The 21,740-nt window shown below is 47.0% G+C and overlaps 1 protein-coding gene and 1 long non-coding RNA gene across 23 annotated transcripts in view; one reads left to right on the top strand and one right to left on the bottom strand.

The window, feature by feature from the left end:
* Cfap74 (cilia and flagella associated protein 74) overlaps positions 1 to 21,740 on the top strand; it is a 74,725-nt gene that overhangs the window by 8,318 nt on the left and 44,667 nt on the right. For 11 of the 20 annotated variants that reach the window (XR_390770.3, XR_390769.3, XR_390772.3 and 8 more), the window contains exons 1-5: positions 8,845 to 9,154; positions 15,264 to 15,349; positions 18,204 to 18,279; positions 18,431 to 18,574; positions 19,831 to 19,929. Coding sequence is in view for 14 of the 20 variants with exons in the window: in XM_006539047.3 (XP_006539110.1) it covers positions 15,283 to 15,349; positions 18,204 to 18,279; positions 18,431 to 18,574; positions 19,831 to 19,929 (386 nt within the window). In the remaining 6 variants the exon portion in view is untranslated. Of the gene's footprint in view, positions 1 to 8,773; positions 9,155 to 12,972; positions 14,670 to 15,263; positions 15,350 to 18,203; positions 18,280 to 18,430; positions 18,638 to 19,830; positions 21,581 to 21,740 lie in introns of those variants that run through there. The other 9 variants (XM_006539046.4, XM_030253676.1, NM_177674.5 and 6 more) reach the window with 8 other exon arrangements.
* 5830444B04Rik (RIKEN cDNA 5830444B04 gene) lies at positions 553 to 21,288 on the bottom strand. 3 transcript variants are annotated; one of them, NR_102283.1, is made up of 5 exons: positions 21,217 to 21,288; positions 14,305 to 14,462; positions 13,303 to 13,471; positions 10,421 to 11,396; positions 7,893 to 9,284 (listed from the first exon to the last, which is right to left on the bottom strand). It is a non-coding gene; the product is annotated as an RIKEN cDNA 5830444B04 gene (long non-coding RNA). The 3 variants fall into 3 exon arrangements; NR_102287.1 differs by lacking the exon at positions 10,421 to 11,396 and having other exon boundaries at positions 7,893 to 9,281; positions 13,303 to 13,474; NR_102284.1 differs by lacking the exons at positions 7,893 to 9,284; positions 10,421 to 11,396; positions 13,303 to 13,471 and adding an exon at positions 553 to 986.

A 21,740-nucleotide genomic window follows, 5' to 3' on the forward strand; every position in this document is an offset into this window, starting at 1 on the left:
GGGCTGGGATTAAAGGCATGCACCACCACTGCCCCACAACACTTGCTACAGTTGCAGAGGAGATGAGTTTGAGCCCCAGCATCCACATAGCATCTTACAAACTAGTTTCCAGGGATCAACAGCTTTCTTCTGATCTTCTCGGGCACTAAGCATGCATAGTACACTTGTATACATGCATGCTAATATTCATGCACAAAAAAGTTAAAATATATAAAACTTTAAACCATAGCAATAGTGAAAATGAACATAGGACTTCATGCCTGCTCATATCTCCACAGAGCTATGCGTTCTTTAGTGGCTGGCACCCATGGCTGATTTTCACTGTCATTTGATTAGATTGGAATGGCCTAGGAGATGCACCTTTGAGAGACTCTATGCTTCCTCCTGACTGCAGATGCAGTGTGACCAGCTGCCTCGCTCCTGGTCCCACTGTTCTCACTGTCAAGCTTCCTCCACTGTGGTGGACCGCACCTTTAAACTGTGAGCTAAAATAAACTCTTTCTTCCTTAAACTGTCCTTTCGGGTATTTCATCAGAGAAATGAGACCACTAAATCACGTCCACTACTACTTATTTGACATGCAAAACTCTGGCATTTCCATTGGGTAGAATCTGTTGTTGGATGATCAAGGCCTCTTCATTCCAGGGAGAGAGGCATGCTGTTCTCCTGATGTGGTGCTGAGCAGGAGAGCTGGAGGGTTGAAAATTCTGCCTCCATAGGCAACCCCAGGAGCCATCAGCTCAGTTTATGCATGGATAACAAAGCCCCGTGCGACACTGAAAAAGCCACAGAGGTATGGTCTTCTGGGCAGCTCACTAATCATGACTGGCCTGCAGGTTTCTTTGTCTTAGATTTGGACGTTCACTTTATCGGCGCACACAGCACATGGGAAGGGATGGTACAAACGTGAGACCAGGGCAGGGGAGCTGGCCTAAGCCCATTACTGCATCAGGTTGGCCCCAGGAGGTGGAGGTGAGTCACACAGCCTGCAAAAGGAAACGACAATGGGCTAAATTTAAAATCCTTCCTTGCCTGATGCATTTATAAAGTTGCTTTGCTATTTTCCTGGGGAAATGCACTAAATACAAAAAAAAAAAAATGACAGTGATCCAAATAGGGTTTCATTGAGCCTAGAGCGTAATTATTAATCTTGTGATTTTCAGATAGAGTTGTTCATCTGGATAAGCAGGGGAAACTTGGCAGAAAGGATCAAGTGCAAAATACTTAGAGCAGACTGAACTCCACAGGCTGCTCAAAGAAAGCATGCAGTCCGCTCAGAAAAGGGCTTAATTATCGCTTCTTCAATAATCTCAATCCCATGCCCCACTGAAAAGTTACCCAGGACACCCAGAACATTTATTTCTGCCCGGAGCAAGACAGCCATCAAAGTAAAGTACCATTATTTGAATTTCTACTCTCAAATTCTGTTTTGAAAGTGACATATTGAAGTGTTTCACATGATAGAAAATGTTGGACACAAATTTCTAACCAAAGAGCTGTCAACCAGTGAAAAATACTCTATGCTAGATGTTAGCATGAGTGGTCTATGTTCTAAAACCCCTAAAAATGGCGCTAAGGAGATCCTATACTAGACTTAATATACAAGGGGTCAGACCAGAACTTCTGTGGCTGCCCTGGAGCACCTTGTGAGAAAGGTTTGCCATTGGCCTGCCTCCTGGACCTGGTTCTTTTTTTTTTTTTTTTTAAGATTTATTTATTTATTATATGTAAGTACACTGTAGCTGTCTTCAGACACTCCAGAAGAGGGCGTCAGATCTTGTCACAGATGGTTGTGAGCCACCATGTGGTTGCTGGGATTTGAACTCTGGACCTTCGGAAGAGCAATCGGGTGCTCTTACCCACTGAGCCATCTCACCAGCCCCCTGGTTCTTTGATTATGTGTGCTAATGTCTAACACGTCAGTGAGGGTTTGCTAGCCAGGGATGGTTGCGAATACCTGCAATCCTAGCGCTCAGAAGGCTGAGGCAGGAGGCGTTCAAGACCCAACTGGGCTACATGTTCCAGGCCTTGTAGTTTAGATAACAAGTTGCTGTCATTTCTTTTTACTTTATAAATGGAGTCACACAGTATGAACCTGGTATAGGTAGCCTTCCAAAGTTGCTTCCAATGATCCTGCCTTGGGTTCCTAAAGCCAGCTTCCCTTTATAGGATCTGGACCCAGTGCTATTCCTGGGGTGTAAAGGAATCTCTTTGGTCACAAGACCCATGGGCTTAAGTCCTGCAGGCACATCTGGTGTTTCCATTCTCTGATGAGGAGTACTTCATACTCATCGTGAGCTGACAGATGGCACACCAGGAAATGAGGGCAGCTTTGACATACTCATAGCCAGGAGGGACATCAGCCCCAGCCCCAGCCTCAGCCTCAGCCCCAGCCCCAGCCTCAGCCCCAGCCCCAGCCTCAGCCCCAGCCCCAGCCCCAGCCCCAGCCCCAGCCTCAGCCCCAGCCTCAGCCCCAGCCTCAGCCTCAGCCCCAGCCTCAGCCCCAGCCTCAGCCCCAGCCTCAGCCTCAGCCTCAGCCTCAGCCTCAGCCTCAGCCCCAGCCCCAGCCCCAGCCCCAGCCTCAGCCTCAGCCCCAGCCTCAGCCTCAGCCTCAGCCTCAGCCTCAGCCTCAGCCCCAGCCTCAGCCTCAGCCTCAGCCTCAGCCTCAGCCTCAGCCCCAGTCCCCAGTCCCAGCCCCAGCCCCAGCCCCAGCCTCAGCCTCAGCCCCAGCCTCAGCCTCAGCCTCAGCCTCAGCCTCAGCCTCAGCCTCAGCCTCAGCCCCAGCCTCAGCCTCAGCCTCAGCCCTCAGCCTCAGCCCCAGCCCCAGCCTCAGCCTCAGCCCCAGTCCCCAGTCCCTGGATAGAGGAACTGAATCCTGCCCCCTCCTTTCATGGAATTTCAAGGTGGATATGCCTGAATTTCCTTGAGTCCCCTGAATCTCAGGTGACAGGTGACTGCAGAGCTGGGAACCAACAAACATTTAGTGGCTGCATGCATCCACATTTGGGGGGGGGGGAGCTGGGGAGGACGATAGATTCTTACCCTTACTCACAGAAAGCTGCCCACCTTTGCCTCCTGAGAGCTGGGACCATGGCTGGCCACCAGCAGTATTTTTATGGCTGAACTGCATTGCCCTGAATGTACTTTAATTGGTTCAACTTCCCACCTGTTGGCAGTCGTTAGGCTATTATGAGTAAAAGTGCTTTGAACGTTCAAGTACAAGTCCTGGAGTGGACATATGTTTTCATTTCTTTTGGATAAATATGTAGGCGTAGGATTGTTGGGTTTTAGGGGAACGACTGCTTAATTTACAAGAGACTTCCAATCTGCTCTCCAAAGTGGCTGCACCATCCAATGCTCCCACCTAAAGAGAGGTGTGAGGTCTCATGTTGCCTCGCCTCCTCACCGACAATTAACCTTGCAAATCTGTAATTTGGACCAATCTAAAGCTCTGTAGTGCTATCTCGTTACAGATATAATGAGAAATTTTTCGACGAATAAAATGCTGAGTAACTTTTTTGGTGTTTACTTTTAATTTCTTACTAAGTAAAATAATGAGGTTATTTGCCTATTCATTGAACTGGGTACTTATGTTTGTTTCAGATAGATGTTTTACATATATTCTCGCCCAGTCTGGGACTTCTCTATTTAGTTTCCATTTCAGCCAAACTTTTACAGGCCCAGAGTTTGTTGTTTTCATTTGTTTGTTTGTTTGTTTGTTTGCTAGACAGGGCTTCTCTGCATAGCCCTAACTGTCCTAGAACTCACTCTGTAGACCAGGCTGGCCTCGAACTCAGAGATCCTCCTACCTCTGTCTCTCGAGTGCTGAGATTAAAGGCTCATGGCAACACTGTACTGGCCCAGAATCTTTAATCTTTATTAAATAAGCCACATCATCTATTTTCTTTTATTACTGCTCTCTTGCCTCAAACATGGCCTGGACACTTTCCTTGGTAGAAGTTGGCATCGTCTGAGGGCTCTGTGGTGGTATGAATGAGAATTGCTCCCATGGGGTCCTATATTTGAATGCTCGGTTCCCATTGGGTGGAGCTGTTTGGGAAGGATGAGGAGGTGTGGCCTTTTTAGAGGAGGGGTGTTCCCGACTCAGGTTACCTGCAGAGCTCCTCTTCTCTGACTCATCCTTGTGGGTCAGATGTTAGTTCCCAGCTACATCTCCAGCCCCTGGACTGCCTGCTGCCATGCTCCACCATTTTTGGTCATGGACTCCAGCCCTCTGGAACTGTGAGATACAAACTAAAAGCTTTCTTCTATAAGTTGCCTACATCATGGTGTTTTGTTATGGCAACATGAAAATAATTAAGATAGGCTCCCTCGCCCACTTACCATCTCCAAGATGACCTGATGCCCAATAACTGAGAACTGTTACTGCTTTGTGTGTTTTGTTCAGTTTTTAAAAGTTGTTCCAGATAGGAGGAAAGTAACAGAAATTTCCCTTTATTTTTTCATGTATTTATTTGTATGTTTTGCAGCACAGAAGGTTGCTCTCTAGGGCCCTACACAGGCTATATATGATTGCTGCACAACAAGTTACACTGCCTATCCATCTTCATTTTCTTTTAAAATTTATTTTAGGGGCTAGAGATATGGTTCAGCACTTAGGAGCATTTGTTGCTCTTACAAAAATCCTGGATTCAGTTCCCAGGGCCCACATGGTGGCTTACAGACATCTGTGACTCCAGTTTTAGGCGATCTGATACCATCTTCTCACTTCTGAAGGCACCAGGCATGCATGTAGCACACGTATGTACGTACAGGCAAAACACTCACTCATACACACAACATAAAAATTATAAATGTAAAGATAAATTTATTTTTCCTTAATAATTTTATTTTTAAGTGTGTGTGTGTGTGTGTGTGTGTGTGTGAGAGAGAGAGAGAGAGAGTGTTCAGGCTCCTTCGGAGCCCAGAAGAAGGCATCAGATCTCCTGGAGCTGGAATTACAGAGGGTTTTGAGCCACTGACTTGGGTGTTGGGAACGTAACTGTGGTCCTCTGGTAGAGCAGCAAGTGCTCTTAACCTCTGAGACATCTCTATAGCCCTTCATTTTTTTTTAACTTGTAATGTTTATTTATACATATGAGTGTATGTCTGTGTGTGCATATGCCATGTGTATGTAGGTGCCTTCAGAGACCAGAGGGTGTGTCCACACCTGTTGCTAAAGTTACAGGCAGCTGTAAGCTGCCCAGTGTAAGTGCTGAGTGTGAACCAAACTTAGGTTTTCTGAGAAAACACTCATAACCTCTGAGTGTGCGCACGCACACACACACACACACACACACACGCACACACGCACGCACGCACACACACACACACACGCACGCACACACACGCACGCACACACACACACTCACACACACACTCACACACACACACACACACACACACACACACACACACACACACACACACTTTTTTTTTCAAGACAGGGTTTCTCTGTAGCCCTGGCTGTCCTGGAACTCACTTGTAGACCAGGCTGGCCTCAAACTCAGAAATCTGCCTGCCTTTGCCTCCTAAGTGCTGGGATAAAAGGCGTGCGCCACCATGCCCAGCACACACACACTTTTTAAATTTATGCTTTTTGAGACAGGGTCTCATGAAGCCCAGGATGTCCTTAAACTCACTATGTAATTAAGCATAATGCAGAACTCTGATCCTCCTGTCTGTCTCCCAAGTGCTGGGATTAATGGTGAGTGCCACCATGCCTGTTTTATGCAGTGTTAGTGATTTAACAGAGGGTCTTGTGCATGCTAGGCAAGCACTCTGTCAACTGAGCTACACCGTTTGCCTAACTATTATTTTTTAAACAAAAACAACTTTACTGCCAGTGGTTTGCATTCCATAACATTGTGTTCATTTTCAACAGTCAGCTTCCCAGGGCATAGGTCGTTAGGTTATTGGTGAGCCTGTCAGTCAGTCTGTCTTTTGCTTGTTCTCCTCGGTGTTTTCGGATGTCTCTCCCTTGGAGTGTGGCTCCGTTTCTCTTGGTGCACTCTGTAAAACTGGGCCTTTCCTTTGGTTGTTTTAAGGAGTTTTTATTTATGTCTTATTTCTATCTGTTTGTGTCTTAGTTAGGGTTTTACTGCCGTGAACAGACACCATGACCAAGGCAAGTCTTATAAAGGATATTTAATTGGGGCTGGCTTACTGGTTCAGAGGTTCAGTCCATCATCATCAAGGTGGGAGCAGGGCAGCATCCAGGCAAGCATGGTGCAGGCATCGATGAAAGTTCTACATCTTCATCTGAGGGCTGCTAGTGAGCTAGAAGCTATGAGTAGGGTCTTAAAGCCCACGCCCAAAAAGACACACTTACTCCAACAAGGCCACACTCCCTGAGCCAGGCACATACAAACCATCACAGTTTGTTTATTTTGTGTTGGTGTGACATTTCCTGATTTATTTGCCTTGATACTTGTAAAACTCCTTGGCTATCACATTGCTTTCCCAGTTTCTCAGGTCAAATAAACACCCTGCTCTTTGTGGTGATGTGTGAATCGCTCCAGTTTGATCTGGTCGGTTGGGGTGTGGGAGTTCAGTACAAGTCAGCAGCCCCGTGGATTTTATTTATTAGTTGTCTAGAGAATATTTCGATGCTTATTGGCCTCATGGCAACCAGGAGAGGAGCTAAAATAAGGCACCAAAGGGAATCTTGTTACCCCTGGGCAGAAACCTCTACTGTGTCTTCGTGAACATTTTGGGGTGCTATCTCTTCCTAGTAAGGCAGGAGTTACCTTGGAATGCTCTGAAGTCATTTCAGAGTCTGGACAGCCGTACACTCAAGGACACAAGGGTGTCAGTGAGTGCCCACCGCACAGGCCCAGGTACTGTCCACAGGTTAGGACTGTGGCCTAGTTTTGGTAAAGCCTGTTCAATAGCCTACTCGGGCTTTGCTTGTCTTTTGCTTTCGCTGTGAGAGATCAGGCTCCTACCAACTACCAAGACAACACCTGATTTCACAGCAGTGTTAGCATCCTACTGACCTCCAACTTTTCATGATCCCTCTGTAGGGTATTAATACAACTGAATTACAGGTGGAGTGGAATTACCACTCCAATTTGTTGCTGGTAAAAGTCTCACAGATGAGCTGCTTCCTTAAGACAAGGAATTCACATGCTGCTTAGGCAGGGCTCCTCGTTGCCAAACAGACAGTGAGTAACCCATTTCCAAATCCCCTGCAGTCATCTCTCTCAGACCATTTCTTGCACCAATGGTGTCAGCCCATGTCCTCTAGTTCAAAGTCGTGGGATAGAACTAGGTACACCAGAAATTTAGTAGGCATCTTGGATTGATTAGCAGAGGAAAAAGAATTGAACTGAGAGGGGCTGGAGAGATCGAAGAAGGAAGAAGATGAAGAAGAAGGAGAAGAAGGAGAAGGAGAAGAAGAAGAAAAGGAGGAGGAAAGAAGGAGGAGGAGGAGGAGGAGGAGGAGGAGGAGGAGGAGAAGAAGAAGAAGAAGAAGAAGAAGAAGAAGAAGAAGAAGAAGAAGAAGAAGAAGAAGAAGAAGAAGAAGAAGAAGAAGAATTGAACTGAGAAATCCTTTGGTTCTTGATTCCCAACTGGCATATTGAGATAAAAGTGGAAGGGAGCCGGGCATGGTAGCATACGCCTTTAATCCCAGCACTTGGGAGGCAGAGGCAGGTGGATTTCTGAGTTCGAGGCCAGCCTGGTCTACAGAGTGAGTTCCAGGACAGCCAGGGCTGCACAGAGAAACCCTGTCTCAAAAAACAAAACAAAACAAAAAAAGTGGAAGGGAGGCAAACCTAATGTATACCTGACAGGCTTGGCCAGCCTAACAGAGGAGTATAGTATACCCCAGAGAAAATTACATGTGTTAGTCAGAGTTTTGTCCCTGTAAACAAATATTTGAGGCAACGTGAAAGAGAAGACCAATTTATTCACTTATTTTACTATAGTGGGGATTATACTTCATACCACAAATATTAGTATTGGATATGGTTACTTCACAACCCTCTCTGCTCAGCCATATACCAGGGTCAACCCAGAGTAGGAGGCCCAGTTCACATTCTCCCTCAGCTAAAGGTTACAAACCAACTGGCTATCTTTCCCAAATTGCTTTACTAGGACATCCGGCTTCCATACACAAAGCTCTAAACTTATAGAACACCTGGGTTCGATCCCCAGCCACACACACACCTATACAGTATTGCAGTGGTATTTCACAGGCAAAGTATCTGAAGGGAGTGCAGAGGTACCCCCCACCAATCTCCACTGACATTTCCACAGGCTCTGTATTATTTTGAGGACTTCTTAACGCTGAAGGTTCTCCATCTCCAAGACAAAACTACAGGAGTTGCCAGTCATCCCTGCGACTCTGAGGAAAGGGAACATGTCCTGTCCACTGTTGAGCCCACCTCCTGCCCGGACTAGTGACCACGCCAACTTAAACGACCAAAAACAATCCAAAGAGTCCTGTGAGTTATCCAGAGGAGTCAGATGTCACCACCTAGAGGGCACAACACAGGCTGCAAAGCCCTGGGAGAGCCAGAATTCAGATCCAAGAGACGCAGGAGATCCTAACTTCTGCGTAAATGGTCTTTTAAGTAAGCAGTTGACCCAAGTTTCAACTGGCTTTAGACAAGTTCTCGAGCACCTGCCCCAGTCTCCAGGAGAATCGTCTGGGCAACAGTCAGCTTTGACTCTGCCCTCCGCGATGCTCGTCCCACTTTACCCCCGCTGTTGCACTACGCCTGCGCACAAGCTCTCCCTCCGCAGCCTCAGCCCCGCCCGCTACCCCAAAGCAGCCTTCCGTTGCCATGGAGCTGCGCGCCCAAACTACGCAGCCTCAGACCCACGGTGGCTGGGGGCAGTCGGGCCGTTAAGAGGCCATGGTCTAGCGGCTTAAGGAACTGATTCTGCGGGGGCCAGTGCTGAGGAACCGTCGCCGAGGATCTGTTTCTGGGAGGCGACCTAGTTACTGGACCACTTTCTAGGGGTCATTTGTGAGGAGCTGTTGCTAAGGGGCAGTCGCCAGGGACCATTCTTGAGAGGTTGTTGCTGCTGAGGGACCACCACCGAGGAGCCGTTCCTGAGGAGGTTTGCCAACAGTGCAGCCCACTCTTGGGGGACCTTTGCTGAAGTCTCATCGCTGAGGGACATCACTGGGCTGCCCAGAGAGGTGGGTACTGGCGACTTCAGCCTTGGGGCTGCACTGAGGATGCGCTGAACAAGGGGTAACTTTTCTGCGTGGACACGTGGCGGTGAGTCACGTGGTTACCACAGCCTATGAAGCGTCAGCATCAATCCTGCTGGTGAAGAGCCAGGCATCAGTCTGAGAGCTGAAAGTAAGAGTCACCTCCCGCTGTTCCAGCCTGGCTTTAAATACAAAACCCTTCATTGCAAGTGGATAGGCCTCCTTAGCTTGATTTTTCCATAAAATGACTCCCTTATCTGGGTAAAAATGCTTAGCAAAATACACCCTGAATGAAGGTGTGCTGTGGGCCAAGTAATGAGTGGACTAGTAAGTAATGTGAGCTAGGTAATGAGTAGACTGCTCAGGTATTCATTGATGAATATTGTCTTCAAACAAATGATGCCTACCTTCTTGTGTACAATTTAAGAACTGATTATCAAACAATTTATCAAAAGCCCACCCAAGCCAATAAATAGAATCTTGTCTTCACCCATAACATAGTACCCTCCTCTCCTGGTTAACTATGAACAAACCCGTGATTCTCACTTCTCCTCGTGTGTAACCGCACACCTTTGCTTATCTTAGATTAGAAATTTATTCCTGAACAGTAGTTTTTGTTAATGGTTTGATTGGTTTTTGAGAAAGGGTTTTTCTGTATGGTCCTGGTTGTCCTGGAACTTGCTCTGCAGACCAGGCTGGCCTCAAACTCAGAGATGTACCTACGTCTGCTTCCCGAGTGCTGGGACTAAAAGGCCTGTGCCACCACACCCAGCTTGAAGCCCTCCCCTTCTTGTCTTTAAAATAAATAAGACGAGCTTCAAGACTGACAGAATACATTTCTGTTGTGTAAAGAATTCAAGTTGGAGCACTTTGTTATGGCAACCCTGGAAAACTCCTGTGACAAGTGAGAGTTTCTGCAGCCCTCTCTAAGGAGAGGGCTGTCCTCTCAGAAGAAAAGATAGAACAGGCAGTACAGTGGCCCCAGGGACACCCAACGTCCCAATCCTCCGAACCAGTAAAAACATAACGTTCCATGGCTAAGAGGAACTGAGGCGGCCCATCAGCTTCCTTTGAGATGGAAGAACTATCTTGGGTCATCTCATTGGAAGAGGGAGGCAGGAGAGATCACCAAAGGCTACGGCAGGTCGGGCTCAGCTAACACTGCAGATTTGAACACGTTAGATGAAGTCAGGTGCCAAGGGGCAAAGGCAGCTTTAGACAGAAAATGAAAAGCCAAGAAAGTAGACACACCCTCTCTGGTTTCCAAGAAGGTCACACAGCTTTGCTGATGCAGGACAACCAAGTCCTAATTCATAAGGACGAGCCTCAAGGTGCTGTGAGACTGAAAAGAAGAGAAAGACAAATCTAGGGTTATACCAAGTGCAGTTTGCTGCTAAGCGTTGGGGGACAGGAAGTATGTAAGTATGGGCCTGAATGTCAGCAGACCAAATGAACCCAAGTGTGAGTCAAAATCTTTGGGTCAAAATGAAGAGTGTATTTGTGGAGTAGAACGGAGAGCCAAACTTGCTGGGTGATAATGGCGCACACCTTCAATCACTTGGGAGGCAGAGGCAGGCCATCTCTGTGAGTTTGAGGCCAGCCTGGTGAGTGCCGGGGTTAAACTAAGAAACCCTATCTCAAAATAAAACCAGAGCAGACTCATTCTTTCTGTAATCTGCTTGTTTATCTTAAAATAATATCTATAGTGACAAATTGGGAGTTTTGGTTTCTTAAAAAAAAAAAAAAAAAACCACAGGAATAGCCGGGCGTGGTGGCACACTTGGGAGGCAGAGGCAGGTGGATTTCTGAGTTCAAGGCCAGCCTGGTCTACAGAGTGAGTTCCAGGACAGCCAGGGCTATACAGAGAAACTTTGTCTCGAAAAACAAAAAAAACCAAACCAAGTAAAAAAAAAAAACCCAAAAACCCACAGGAATATTTAAGAATATATTTTTGTCTTAATCCTAGGTGTGAGGTACGGGGCTGCTTCAGACTGCCCACCATAGCTGACTATGATTTGCCTCATGCTCTAGCAGGGGCGTGATTTTGCCAGCTGCATATGGTTTCTGTGAGTGTATGGGTGTCTGGAATTCTGGAGACTTTTCAGAGGGTATTATATAAATGCTAGAGCTCTGATAGGTGGGTTATTGTTGGGTTGTTGGTTGGTTTTGGCTGCTGTTGCTTGTTGGCTATTGTTGTCTGCTGTTAATTGTGGTTTGATAAGCAGGCCTACAGAAAGAAGAAAGAGCAAGAAATTAGATATCCTAACATGAAGCTCAAACTTGCCCCAAGGAACTCAGTGCCCCAGGCCAGCAGGAAGTAGTCTAATGATAGCACCGCCCCCTTTTCAGCCCCTGACTACATTCAGGGATCTCTTTCCTTTCTTCTCTATCCTTTCCTCTCCTATCTATTGTTAGGGGGTTGAACGGGTGGAGAAAAGAACCCACAAAGTAGCCAAAGACTGGCTACAAATATCAAAGCTGAATACCAGTGGCACAAATGTAATCCCCAGCTTTCAGGAGATTGAGATAGGAAGATTGTGGATTCGGGGCTATATTGAGATGCTGTCAAAAAAGGAAAAGCTCAACTGGGAAGTCAGGATGTCTCTGAAGCAGAATATGGCTATAAAGTCCCACATAAGACACCAATGATCTCATTGATTTATGCTATGCTGAGAAAAGAAAGAAAAAAAAAAACCAGCCAGGGCTATTTGTAGAACATCGTAAGTGTGACTCAAGATGGGAGTCCTTGTGTCCGGCTGGTTCCACACACACCTGTGGACACAGTGGCTCCATACCCTTGAGACCCAGATGCCAGGCCTCTGGAGTGGGGTTCTCAGCCTGCCTAACTCGGTGGGCCTTTAATACGGTTCCTCGATGCTGTGTTGACCCACAACCATAAAATTATTTTTGTTGCTACTTCATACTTATAACCATAATTTTACTACCACCATGAACCATAACATAAATATCTGATATGCAGCAATCGAAAGGGCCAAGACCCATGGGGTTGAGAACTACTGCTCTAAGAACAAGATAAATTTGCACTGTTTTAAGAATAATAGGGAAGCCGGGTGTGGCGGCGCACGCCTTTGATCCCAGCACCCGGGAGGCAGAGGCAGGTGGATTTCTGAGTTCGAGGCCAGCCTGGTCCACAGAGTGAGTTCCAGGACAGCCAGGGTTACACAGAGAAACCCTGTCTTGAAAACAAACAAAAGAATAATAGGGAAGGCAAAAGGTGTGTTCTTTTTTCTCTTCTTTTTTTTCTATAGAATGTTTAGCTCCTAATTAACACCCAAGCTTCAGTTCTTTAGATCTCATTCCACCTTGGAGCCGTGGAGCCTTGGAGCCCCTTTACTGTGTCCTGTCCTCACCAGTGCCTGCTAGATCTTCTTGCTCTTGTGCTCCAAAGTCTGACAAACACGTAGTGACAGATCACTGCAGCTCTGGTTTGCAGTTCCCTTATTCCAGACCATGTTGAACAACTTTCCTTTCTTCCTTTTCTTTCTCTTCTCTTCTCTTCTCTTCTCTTCTCTTCTCTTCTCTTCTCTTCTCTTCTCTTCTCTTCTCTTCTCTTCTCTTCTCTTCTCTTCTCTCTCTCTCTCTCTCTCTCTCTCTCTCTCTCTCCCCCTCCCTCTCCCTCCCTCCCTCCCTCCCTCCCTTCCTTCCTTCCTTTCTTTTTTTTTTTTTTTCCCCTTTGGTTTTTTCGAGACAGGGTTTCTCTGTATAGCCCTGGCTGTCCTGGAACTCGATCTGTAGACCAGGCTGGCCTCAAACTCAGAGATCCACCTGCCTCTGCCTCCTTAGTCCTGGGATTAAAGGCGTGCACCACCATCTCCCTGCTCAACATTTCTTAAGTTATAATCATGAGATAGTTTATTATTCAAATGAGGGCTCCATTGAATTACACTCGGAGAGCAGCTGTACACACAGGGATGCTGATGGATATTGGCTCCTGTGTGTGTTGGCTTTATGTCCCTCACTATAAAGCCCCTGGCATGAGGCTTCTGCCTGATGGTGACCCTTCTAAGTCATGGTCACCTCTGCCCCATAGCTTTTCTCCACGTCTCTTTAGGATAGCGGAAGTTTCAAGTACAAATAAATATAGGTGACTCTACCAGCATTTTCTCTCATACCTAGTATGTCTGGTGTCTTATTTAGGAACCTTGATGTCATCTCCCCTCTTGGCCACTGCCTCTGTGGTGGTTTCATTTTCATAAATGAGCTCTTAATCCACTGGAGCTGATTTTCCAGGAAAGGGTCCAGCTTCTTAACACGCCCTCTGAAATAAACCCGGCTCTGCTTCTGCTGGTGAGCAATCAGATTTTGTACTAAGTGGCCTCAGTCTTTAGCAACCAGTTCCTGGCCCTGTTTCTCTGTGCCTGGTACCATTGTAATTTTGTAACTTTAGAATAAATACCTGCAGACACCCCCCTCCCGCACTTATTCTCCTTCAATACTATTGTTCTTTGTTCTTCAACTTATATTTTAAAACTCACTGGCAAGCTTCTGACCTATTTTCCGCAAGCGGATGCACATGTACCGACTCTTGCTGAGACTCGGGTGCAGTTTAGAGAATCTAAAATTGACTTACTGACTAGGACATCTCCAGTGCCTGAACCTGAGAGTCTGTCCATTTGTTTGCTTGCTTGCATTTCCTTCCTTTTGCAATTTTTTTTTCTTACCGAAAAGTCCAGAATCGCATAAATAAAGGAGAAGGAGGCTGGGGAGATGGTTGAACTGTTAAGAACATTCATAGCTCTTGCAAAGAACTGAAGTTTAGTTTCTGGTGCCAATTTGAGGCCATTTACCTGTAACTCTAGTTGCAGGGAATCTGAAAACCTCCTTAGCCTTTTCGAGTACACACACACACACACACACACACACACACACACACACACACACACTTATAAGGAGAAGGATAATATGAAGTCTAAATTCCAACCACCCTTCATCAGCAAGATCAGTGCTGTCTTATTCCTGTTCCAACTGGGCTGACACATTGTGAAGATAACATTTTGGTCATACTCTCATCTCTCTTTGAAAATGTTACTACATACCTCTGTACTCTTAGCCAACTCACAAAGTCATTTCATCTCCCACAAAATTAACAGTTATTTCTTCATAAAATCCAATACCTGCTGCCAGTTTTCAGTAGCTACCCCAAGAATCTCATTCAGGGCTGTCTGCTTGAGCCGGAGCCAAACACGATCTTCACAAACATGCAGCTGGTTTGCCTTTGAAGACTTTGATCTGAGAGGCATCCCCACCTCTCCTCTTCCTCCGTGATGATTATCTGTCGAAGAAATTGGGTCATTTGATCCTTTTAGTACTTTTAAAATCTTTGTGTCTGTGACAGAGCACATGTGTGGTTAGAGAACAACTTGTGGGGGTCAGGTGTCTCCTACCAAGCGGCCCTGGGGACTGAACTCACATTGTCAGGCTTGGAAGCAAGGACCCTGACCTTCTGAACCGGCTCAGCAGCCCGGACCACACAGATCAGGTGAGAGTGAACGGACAGTTTACTCTCCATTTCTGCATCTTGTTTGCAACATGTATTAAACAGCCTTGACCTTTTGCAAGTTTGTAGTTTTACCTTGTTCATATTTAGGGCCTCTGTCTTCTGGATTCAAAGTTTTGCCAATGTCGCCTCAGTATTTTTTTCTTAAGCTCTAGCTTATCCATTTTCTTTTTTGTTTGTTTGTTTGGTTTTCGGTTTTCGGTTTTGGTTTTGGTTTTTCGAGACAGGGTTTCTCTGTGTAGTCCTGACTGTCCTGAAACTCACTCTGTAGACCAGGCTGGCCTCGAACTCAGAAATCTGCCTGCCTCTGCCTCCCAAGTGCTGGGATTAAAGGCATGTGCCACCACTGCCCGGCTACTTATCCATTTTCTTAATGGATATTAATATACAATCATTACTTTTTTGTACTTTTGAGTCTTATTGTGTAGACGATGGTCTCTCAAATGTCTCTCTTCCTCACCTTCCTGATTACTGGGACCCTGGGTACATGGCTCTGCACCCTTAAGTTATTAGAAATGTTAACATTTTTTAAACTTCAATCTTGTTGATATATATTTTTACAATAATGTTTTACAGCTAATTTCTGTCTCCCAGTATGGAAGAACCTACTGTCCAGTTTTCTGATGAGGACCTTGTGGACAACTTCCCTCCCATGGATGACGGTAATGGAGGTCTTTTCCCAGCGTGGACTGTTTCAGAACAGGGAAGACAGTGTTTTCTGGCAGCCCTTTATTCCAGGGAAAGTGCATCTTCTAAATTCATTTATTTCTCGAACAGGGAATTGTGCTTTTGTTTTTAGTTGAAAAATAATAGTGACTGAGACTTTGAATGTGGCATTCTGTATTTTTCTAGTTTCCATTAATAAACTGATGCCAGTTTAAATCTCAATCCTTTGAATGTGACCTGGAATGTTTTAGAATTTCTTCTAAATTTTTCTGATGATCCAAACTTTTATGAGATGTCCTTGATTTGGCATCCCTTCAGGCTACAGACTTGACTCCCTGACCTGACCCTCCCTGACCCTCCCTGACCCTGACCCTCCCTGACCCTCCCTGACCCTGACCCTCCCTGACCCTCCCTGACCCTGACCCTCTCTGACCCTCCCTGACCCTGACCCTCCCTGACCCTCCCTGACCCTGACCCTCTCTGACCCTCCCTGACCCTGACCCTCCCTGACCCTGACCCTCTCTGACCCTCCCTGACCCTGACCCTCCCTGACCCTCCCTGACCCTGACCCTCCCTGACCCTGACCCTCTCTGACCCTCCCTGACCCTGACCCTCCCTGACCCTGACCCTCTCTGACCCTCCCTGATCCTGACCCTCCCTGACCCTGACCCTCTCTGACCCTCCCTGACCCTGACCCTCTCTGACCCTCCCTGACCCTGACCCTCTCTGACCCTCCCTGACCCTGACCCTCTCTGACCCTCCCTGACCCTGACCCTCCCTGACCCTGACCCTCTCTGACCCTCCCTGATCCTGACCCTCCCTGACCCTGACCCTCCCTGACCCTGACCCTCCCTGACCCTGACCCTCTCTGACCCTCCCTGACCCTGACCCTCTCTGACCCTCCCTGACCCTGACCCTCTCTGACCCTCCCTGACCCTGACCCTCTCTGACCCTCCCTGACCCTCCCTGACCCTGACCCTCTCTGACCCTCCCTGACCCTGACCCTCCCTGACTCTGACCTTGGGTTTTTATGTTCCTCTCACCCAATTGCCTCTTTCTCATCCTCCTTGTGGTGGTAGGCTCTGGATTTTTGCTCTTTCTTTTCAGTACTTTTCACAGAGATACAGTAAGGATATGGAGTTAAACCCATTATTCTCCATGTTTTTTAAAAGTCTATAGGGATGTTCTCAAGACAATGTTCTCAAAAAAAAAAGCTTTTTTAAAAATAGGAGTTAGAAAGATGTCTCAGAGGTACTGCTGTTTCAGAGAACTCAGGTTCCGTTCTCAGAACCTACATGGCAGCTCACAACTGTCTATAACTCCAGCTCCTGGGAATCTGCCACCATCTTCTGGTCACTGCAGGCACACACAAGGTTTACATGCATAGATACAGGCAAACACGTATACAAAAAAAATCAAAATTATGTTTTTTACTTTGTGTGTGTAGGCCATGGGTGTGTGGAGGTCAGAGGACAACTTGTTTGAATTGGTTCTCTCCTTTGAATATGTAGGTTCTGTAACTTGAACTCGGGTCATCAGATTTGGCACACAGGCTCTTTTACCCGCTAAGCCATTTAGCTGGCCCTTAGGTTTTTTTGAGAACCCTTCTATATCTACACTTACTAAAGATTCAGAGAACCTTTACCACTTCTCTACCCACATTTACTGTGTGTGTATAAACAAACTTGGGCCAGGCATGTTGGCACACAACTTTAATCCCACCCCAGAGACAGAGACCTGTGGATCTCTGTGAGTCTGAGGCCAGCCTGACCTCCATAGCAAGCTCTAGGGAAGACAAGGCTACACAGTGAGACCATCTGTCTTTACTTGAGAGGCCAAATCAAGGGGAACTGATATGAGTTCAAGACCAAGCTAGGATACAAAGTGAAACCCTGTCTCAAACAAAACCAAGTCATAAATAACATAAAAACTGTGTAGTCAGGCTTGGTCCAGCTTGGTGGAAACATCTTTGAAACTCCAGCTGAGGCAGGAGGGCAGGGGCAAGGGCAAGGCCAGCAGCATAAGCTACAAATATCTAAGAGAAAAAAGGAAAGTTGAAACACTTCTTTTTTTGTTTGCTTTTTTTTGTTTGGTTGGTTGGTTTTTTGTTTTTTGTTTTTTTTTTTCAAGACAGGGTTTCTCTGTATAGCCCTGGCTGTCCTGGAACTCCTCACTCGGTAGACCAGGCTGGCCTTGAACTCAGAAATCTGCCTGCCTCTGCCTCCCAAGTGCTGGGATTAAAGGCATGCACCACCACTGCCTGGCTCTGAAACACTTCTAAAAAGCAATAATGAACTTGCAATAGTATCTGGATCAACAGAGAACAGTCATAGCATTGTATATGGCCTGTGGCCACCACAAACTCAACCAAACAGTGGAAAGAAAAAGGAAAGCGGGGGTTGGGGATTTAGCTCAGTGGTAGAGCGCTTGCCTGGCAAGCGCAAGGCCCTGGGTTCGGGCCTCAGCTCTAGGGAAAAAAAAAGAAAAAAAGAAAAAGAAAAAGAAAAAGGAAAGGGAAATGTTGGTATCACCATGGAAACTGTCTAAGGGTGACTGAGGATGCCCAAAGTTCCCTGGATACGTGTGTGTGTTCTCTCTCTCTCTCTCTCTCTCTCTCTCTCTCTTTTAAGTATTTTTATCTTTTGACAATTTTGTTTTGTTTTGTATTTTGAGGCAGGGCCTCACATAGCCTAGAATGGCCTCAGACTTCCTAGACCTGACCTGGAATTCTGGCTTCTGCTTTTATCCTTTCTGCGCTTGAAGCAATAGGCCTGAGCCGCCACACATAGCTGACCATGGTTTGGCTCTTTGTTGTTTCTGTTTTGTTTTGACTGTTCCCTCGATTTCTAGAAAGAGTCCAGTTGGAGGATCTGGAGTTTGAGGTTGAACGGCCTTCTGAGGGACTAGAGGATGAAGGCAGCCACAGGTAACTCACCAAGATGCATGAAGATTCCTCCTTTGAAGGAAGGAAGGCTGCATGTCTAGTGGGCTGTGGAGCTGCGGGGTGGAGAGCAGTCGAGGGTCGAGCTGAGCGTTAGGGTTTGTGTGTGGAGCAAGTGCTATCTTTTTATGTCAAGTTCAGCGAAAAAGGAGAGCAAGGGTGCCGAGAAAATGAGGAAGTCAACCACTAAAGACCAAGTCCAGGCGTTTCATCTTCGGAAGAGCTTGAACCTTCTAGACAAGATGCATGAGGAAAAGGACGTGTTCATCCAGAAGACCAAGTGAGCCCCTGCTGAAAGCCCATGGCCGGCCACACCTTCCGTGGCCCAGCATCCATGTGGGAGGTCCTGCCTTTTGCTTGCTTGCTTTCTCTTTCTTTCTCTCTCTCTCTCTCTCTCTCTCTCTCTCTCTCTCTCTCTTCCTTTTTAAGATTTATTTATTTATTATATGTAAGTACACTGTAGCTGTCTTCAGACACCCTACAAGAGGGCATCAGATCTCATTACGGATGGTTGTGAGCCACCATGTGGTTGCTGGGATTTGAACTTCAGACCTTTGGAAGAGCAGTCAGTGCTCTTAACTGCTGAGCCATCTCACCAGCCCGCCTTTTGTTTTCTTGAGAGTTCTGAGCAGGGAGCAACCTCACAAGCCTGAACAGGTGGGGAGCGCTCCACCTCCTTTCCCTCTCCCTCAGTCTAGACAAGCTCCCAGAGAACTAAGGTGCTCCTGGGTCCTGCTGGGGCCTCCATGAACATCTCTTTTCTGCACATTTCAGGTGTGACAGAGGTTATTCTTGGTGGATAACCTGCTACTTCTCAGGGCCCTGCTGGCCTTGGCTCCCTGGCACTTGGCCTGCTAGCATAGTCAGCTGAATACTGAGTATGTCCCCAACACACAGGAAAGTTGGACACTACTATGAGGCAACTGTCCCCTCATGGCACCCCTAGATCATTGTGGTCGGCTTTTCTCGCTCCTATTTCAGCGTCTCTGAAAAGTATCTTTTTTCATGACATCAGCACCTGATGTCATGTGGGTATAGGATTTTACCCAACAGCAATGGCGTGTTGCAGTGTCCTGACATCCTTTGGGTGTCCTTTAGAACTCATGCTTGGTTGTGTTCCGTCACTTCCCGCTGAGGTGAAAGTTGAATAGCAGGAGTGAGCCTTTCATCCAGGCCTACACAGGGAACTGCTCTGGTCTGCGTGGCAGCATGCTGATGAAGCGCTGTAGCCATGTAGCCTGAGTAGCTGCATGCTCCTCAGGCCTGTGCTTATACAAGTTCATGTTAACTGTGCTTCCCTTTGTTTCCCAGACATACCACCTTTGGGAGAAATTTACATGATTAGCCCCTTTGGCAGGGTTTTTAGAAAATACCCCCAGTCCTGTGACTTGATAGAGTCAGAGACCCCTAGAAAAACAAAGCATTATTAGTCCTTGGCCTGGACCTCAGGCTTTCTCCTTCCCCTGCCCCCACTGGTCCCTTCTGAGGCTAGAACCTCAGGAAAACATTATGCCAATTCTTATTTCAATGTTCTAGAGGAGAGCTGCATATCTGTCGTCAGAGGATGGACCTCCTCAACAAGCAGCAGGAGAGCTTGGCAGCCGAGATCGCCACAGAGAAAGAAGCCAACAACATGTAGGTCATCCTGTGGCCTACAAGGAGGTTGGGCAGCCAAGTGTGACCATGATGGCCAAGACACTGTCATATCTCAGAGGCTCATTCACTCATTCAACAAAGAATAGTGTTAAGTTCCAGCTGTGTTCAGAGAGTTAAGAGGCAAATAGCATCTCTCCAGGTGGCAAAACAGACAATATAGCACAAAGAAGAAATGTCAGTCTAGGAGCTGGCTCAGTTGGTGAAATACTTGCTACCCAAGAGTGAGAACCTGCATCTGACCCCAGCCCCCATGTGCAGAGCATGCCAATAATCCCAACACAGAAGAAGTAGAGACAAGAGGGTCCAGAGGTCTGACTGGCTGATAAGACTAGCAAAATCTGTGAGTTTCAGACTCGGTAACAGAGGCTGTCTCAAAAGAATAAGGCGGAGAATGATCCAGTAAGATATCTGATGTTGGTGTCTCAGCACATGCAGGTACACACGTGACAGTGCATATGCATACACACACACATGGACACACATGGACCCGTGCACACGCAAGCGCTCAAAGGAAAGAACAGAAATGCTAGTATAGAATGCTGCGATCGGGGAAGAGACAAGGCTGCGTCCATGAAGCTCGTGAAGTGGAAGTTGTAGCGTTGGTCACTGGTGGAAATGGCTGATTTGTAGAGTGTTTATATCTGTTGCCTTATTTGTTTAGAGACAGACTCTAACTCTGAAGTCTATCCTATCCCCAAATTCACAGTCCTCTGTCTCACAAACCCTAGACTCACAAGACTGAGCCACCACACCTGGCTCTCTGTGGGGTTAAAAACCCCATCTGATTCTGTGGATCAGCAGCTCAGTGTCCACAGACGATGAGTCGATGAGTTATGGACAATGTGCCCACCAGCACTACACACATGCAGGCGCACTTCATCCATGTCCCGTGCTCTCAGGCCTTTCAGCTTTCCCTGCAAACATACTGCTGAGAGGAGAACTCTGCTCACCCTGCATAAAGGCCTGCATCTGGCGGTATGATTGGGCCTCAACAACAGTAGACGGCACACTAAGAGCTGTATGCTAGGAAAGAAGAGGAACAGAGCGAAGACTCAGAGTAATTCTGAGGGAGTGTGCCAGGCCTCGGGAGTGTTTCAGGGAGTGTGCCAGTCCTTCCTGAACTCAAGGCCTGACAAGTAGGACTTTGGCTTCTAGTTTCCTAAGAGAAAGTGAGAGGCCAATATCAGAGAATACATGAGTGGAGATAAAAACAAAACCCCCACCCAGCCAACCTCTGACCTCCGCAGGCCCCAGATAAGGCCCTACCTTGGTCCTACTTGGCCAGCTGGAAATGGGTGTAGGAAGCGCCTTACTTTGTTGGGAGCCGCCCCCACATTCGCCGTCACAAGATGGCGCTGACATCCTGTGTTCTAAGTGGTAAACAAATAATCTGCGCATGAGCCAAGGGTATTTTATGACTACTTGTACTCTACCTTTCCCGTGAACGTCAGCTCGGCCATGGGCTGCAGCCAATCAGGGAGTGATGCGTCCTAGGCGAAATATAACTCTCCTAAAGAGGGAAGGGGTTTCGGTTTCATTATTGAAGGGGCTTTCGTTTTTGGGGCTGGGCGCTGGGCGCTTGCCCTCCTGGCTCCCAAAGATGTAAGCAATAAAGTTTTGCCGCAGAAGATTCTGGTCTGTTGCGTCTTTCCTGGCCGGGCGTGAGAATGCGTCTAATAACATTACTTGACAGCACAGGATCTCACCTCTGATCATCTGCTTTTGATGGACTTCCTCCTGAGTGAGGGATGGCCAAGGGAAAGCACCAGGTTGTCCTCAGCTTTATCAGT

The sequence above is a fragment of the Mus musculus genome, chromosome 4 (assembly GCF_000001635.26).
Source record: "Mus musculus strain C57BL/6J chromosome 4, GRCm38.p6 C57BL/6J".
Classification (NCBI taxonomy): Eukaryota; Metazoa; Chordata; class Mammalia; order Rodentia; family Muridae; genus Mus; species Mus musculus.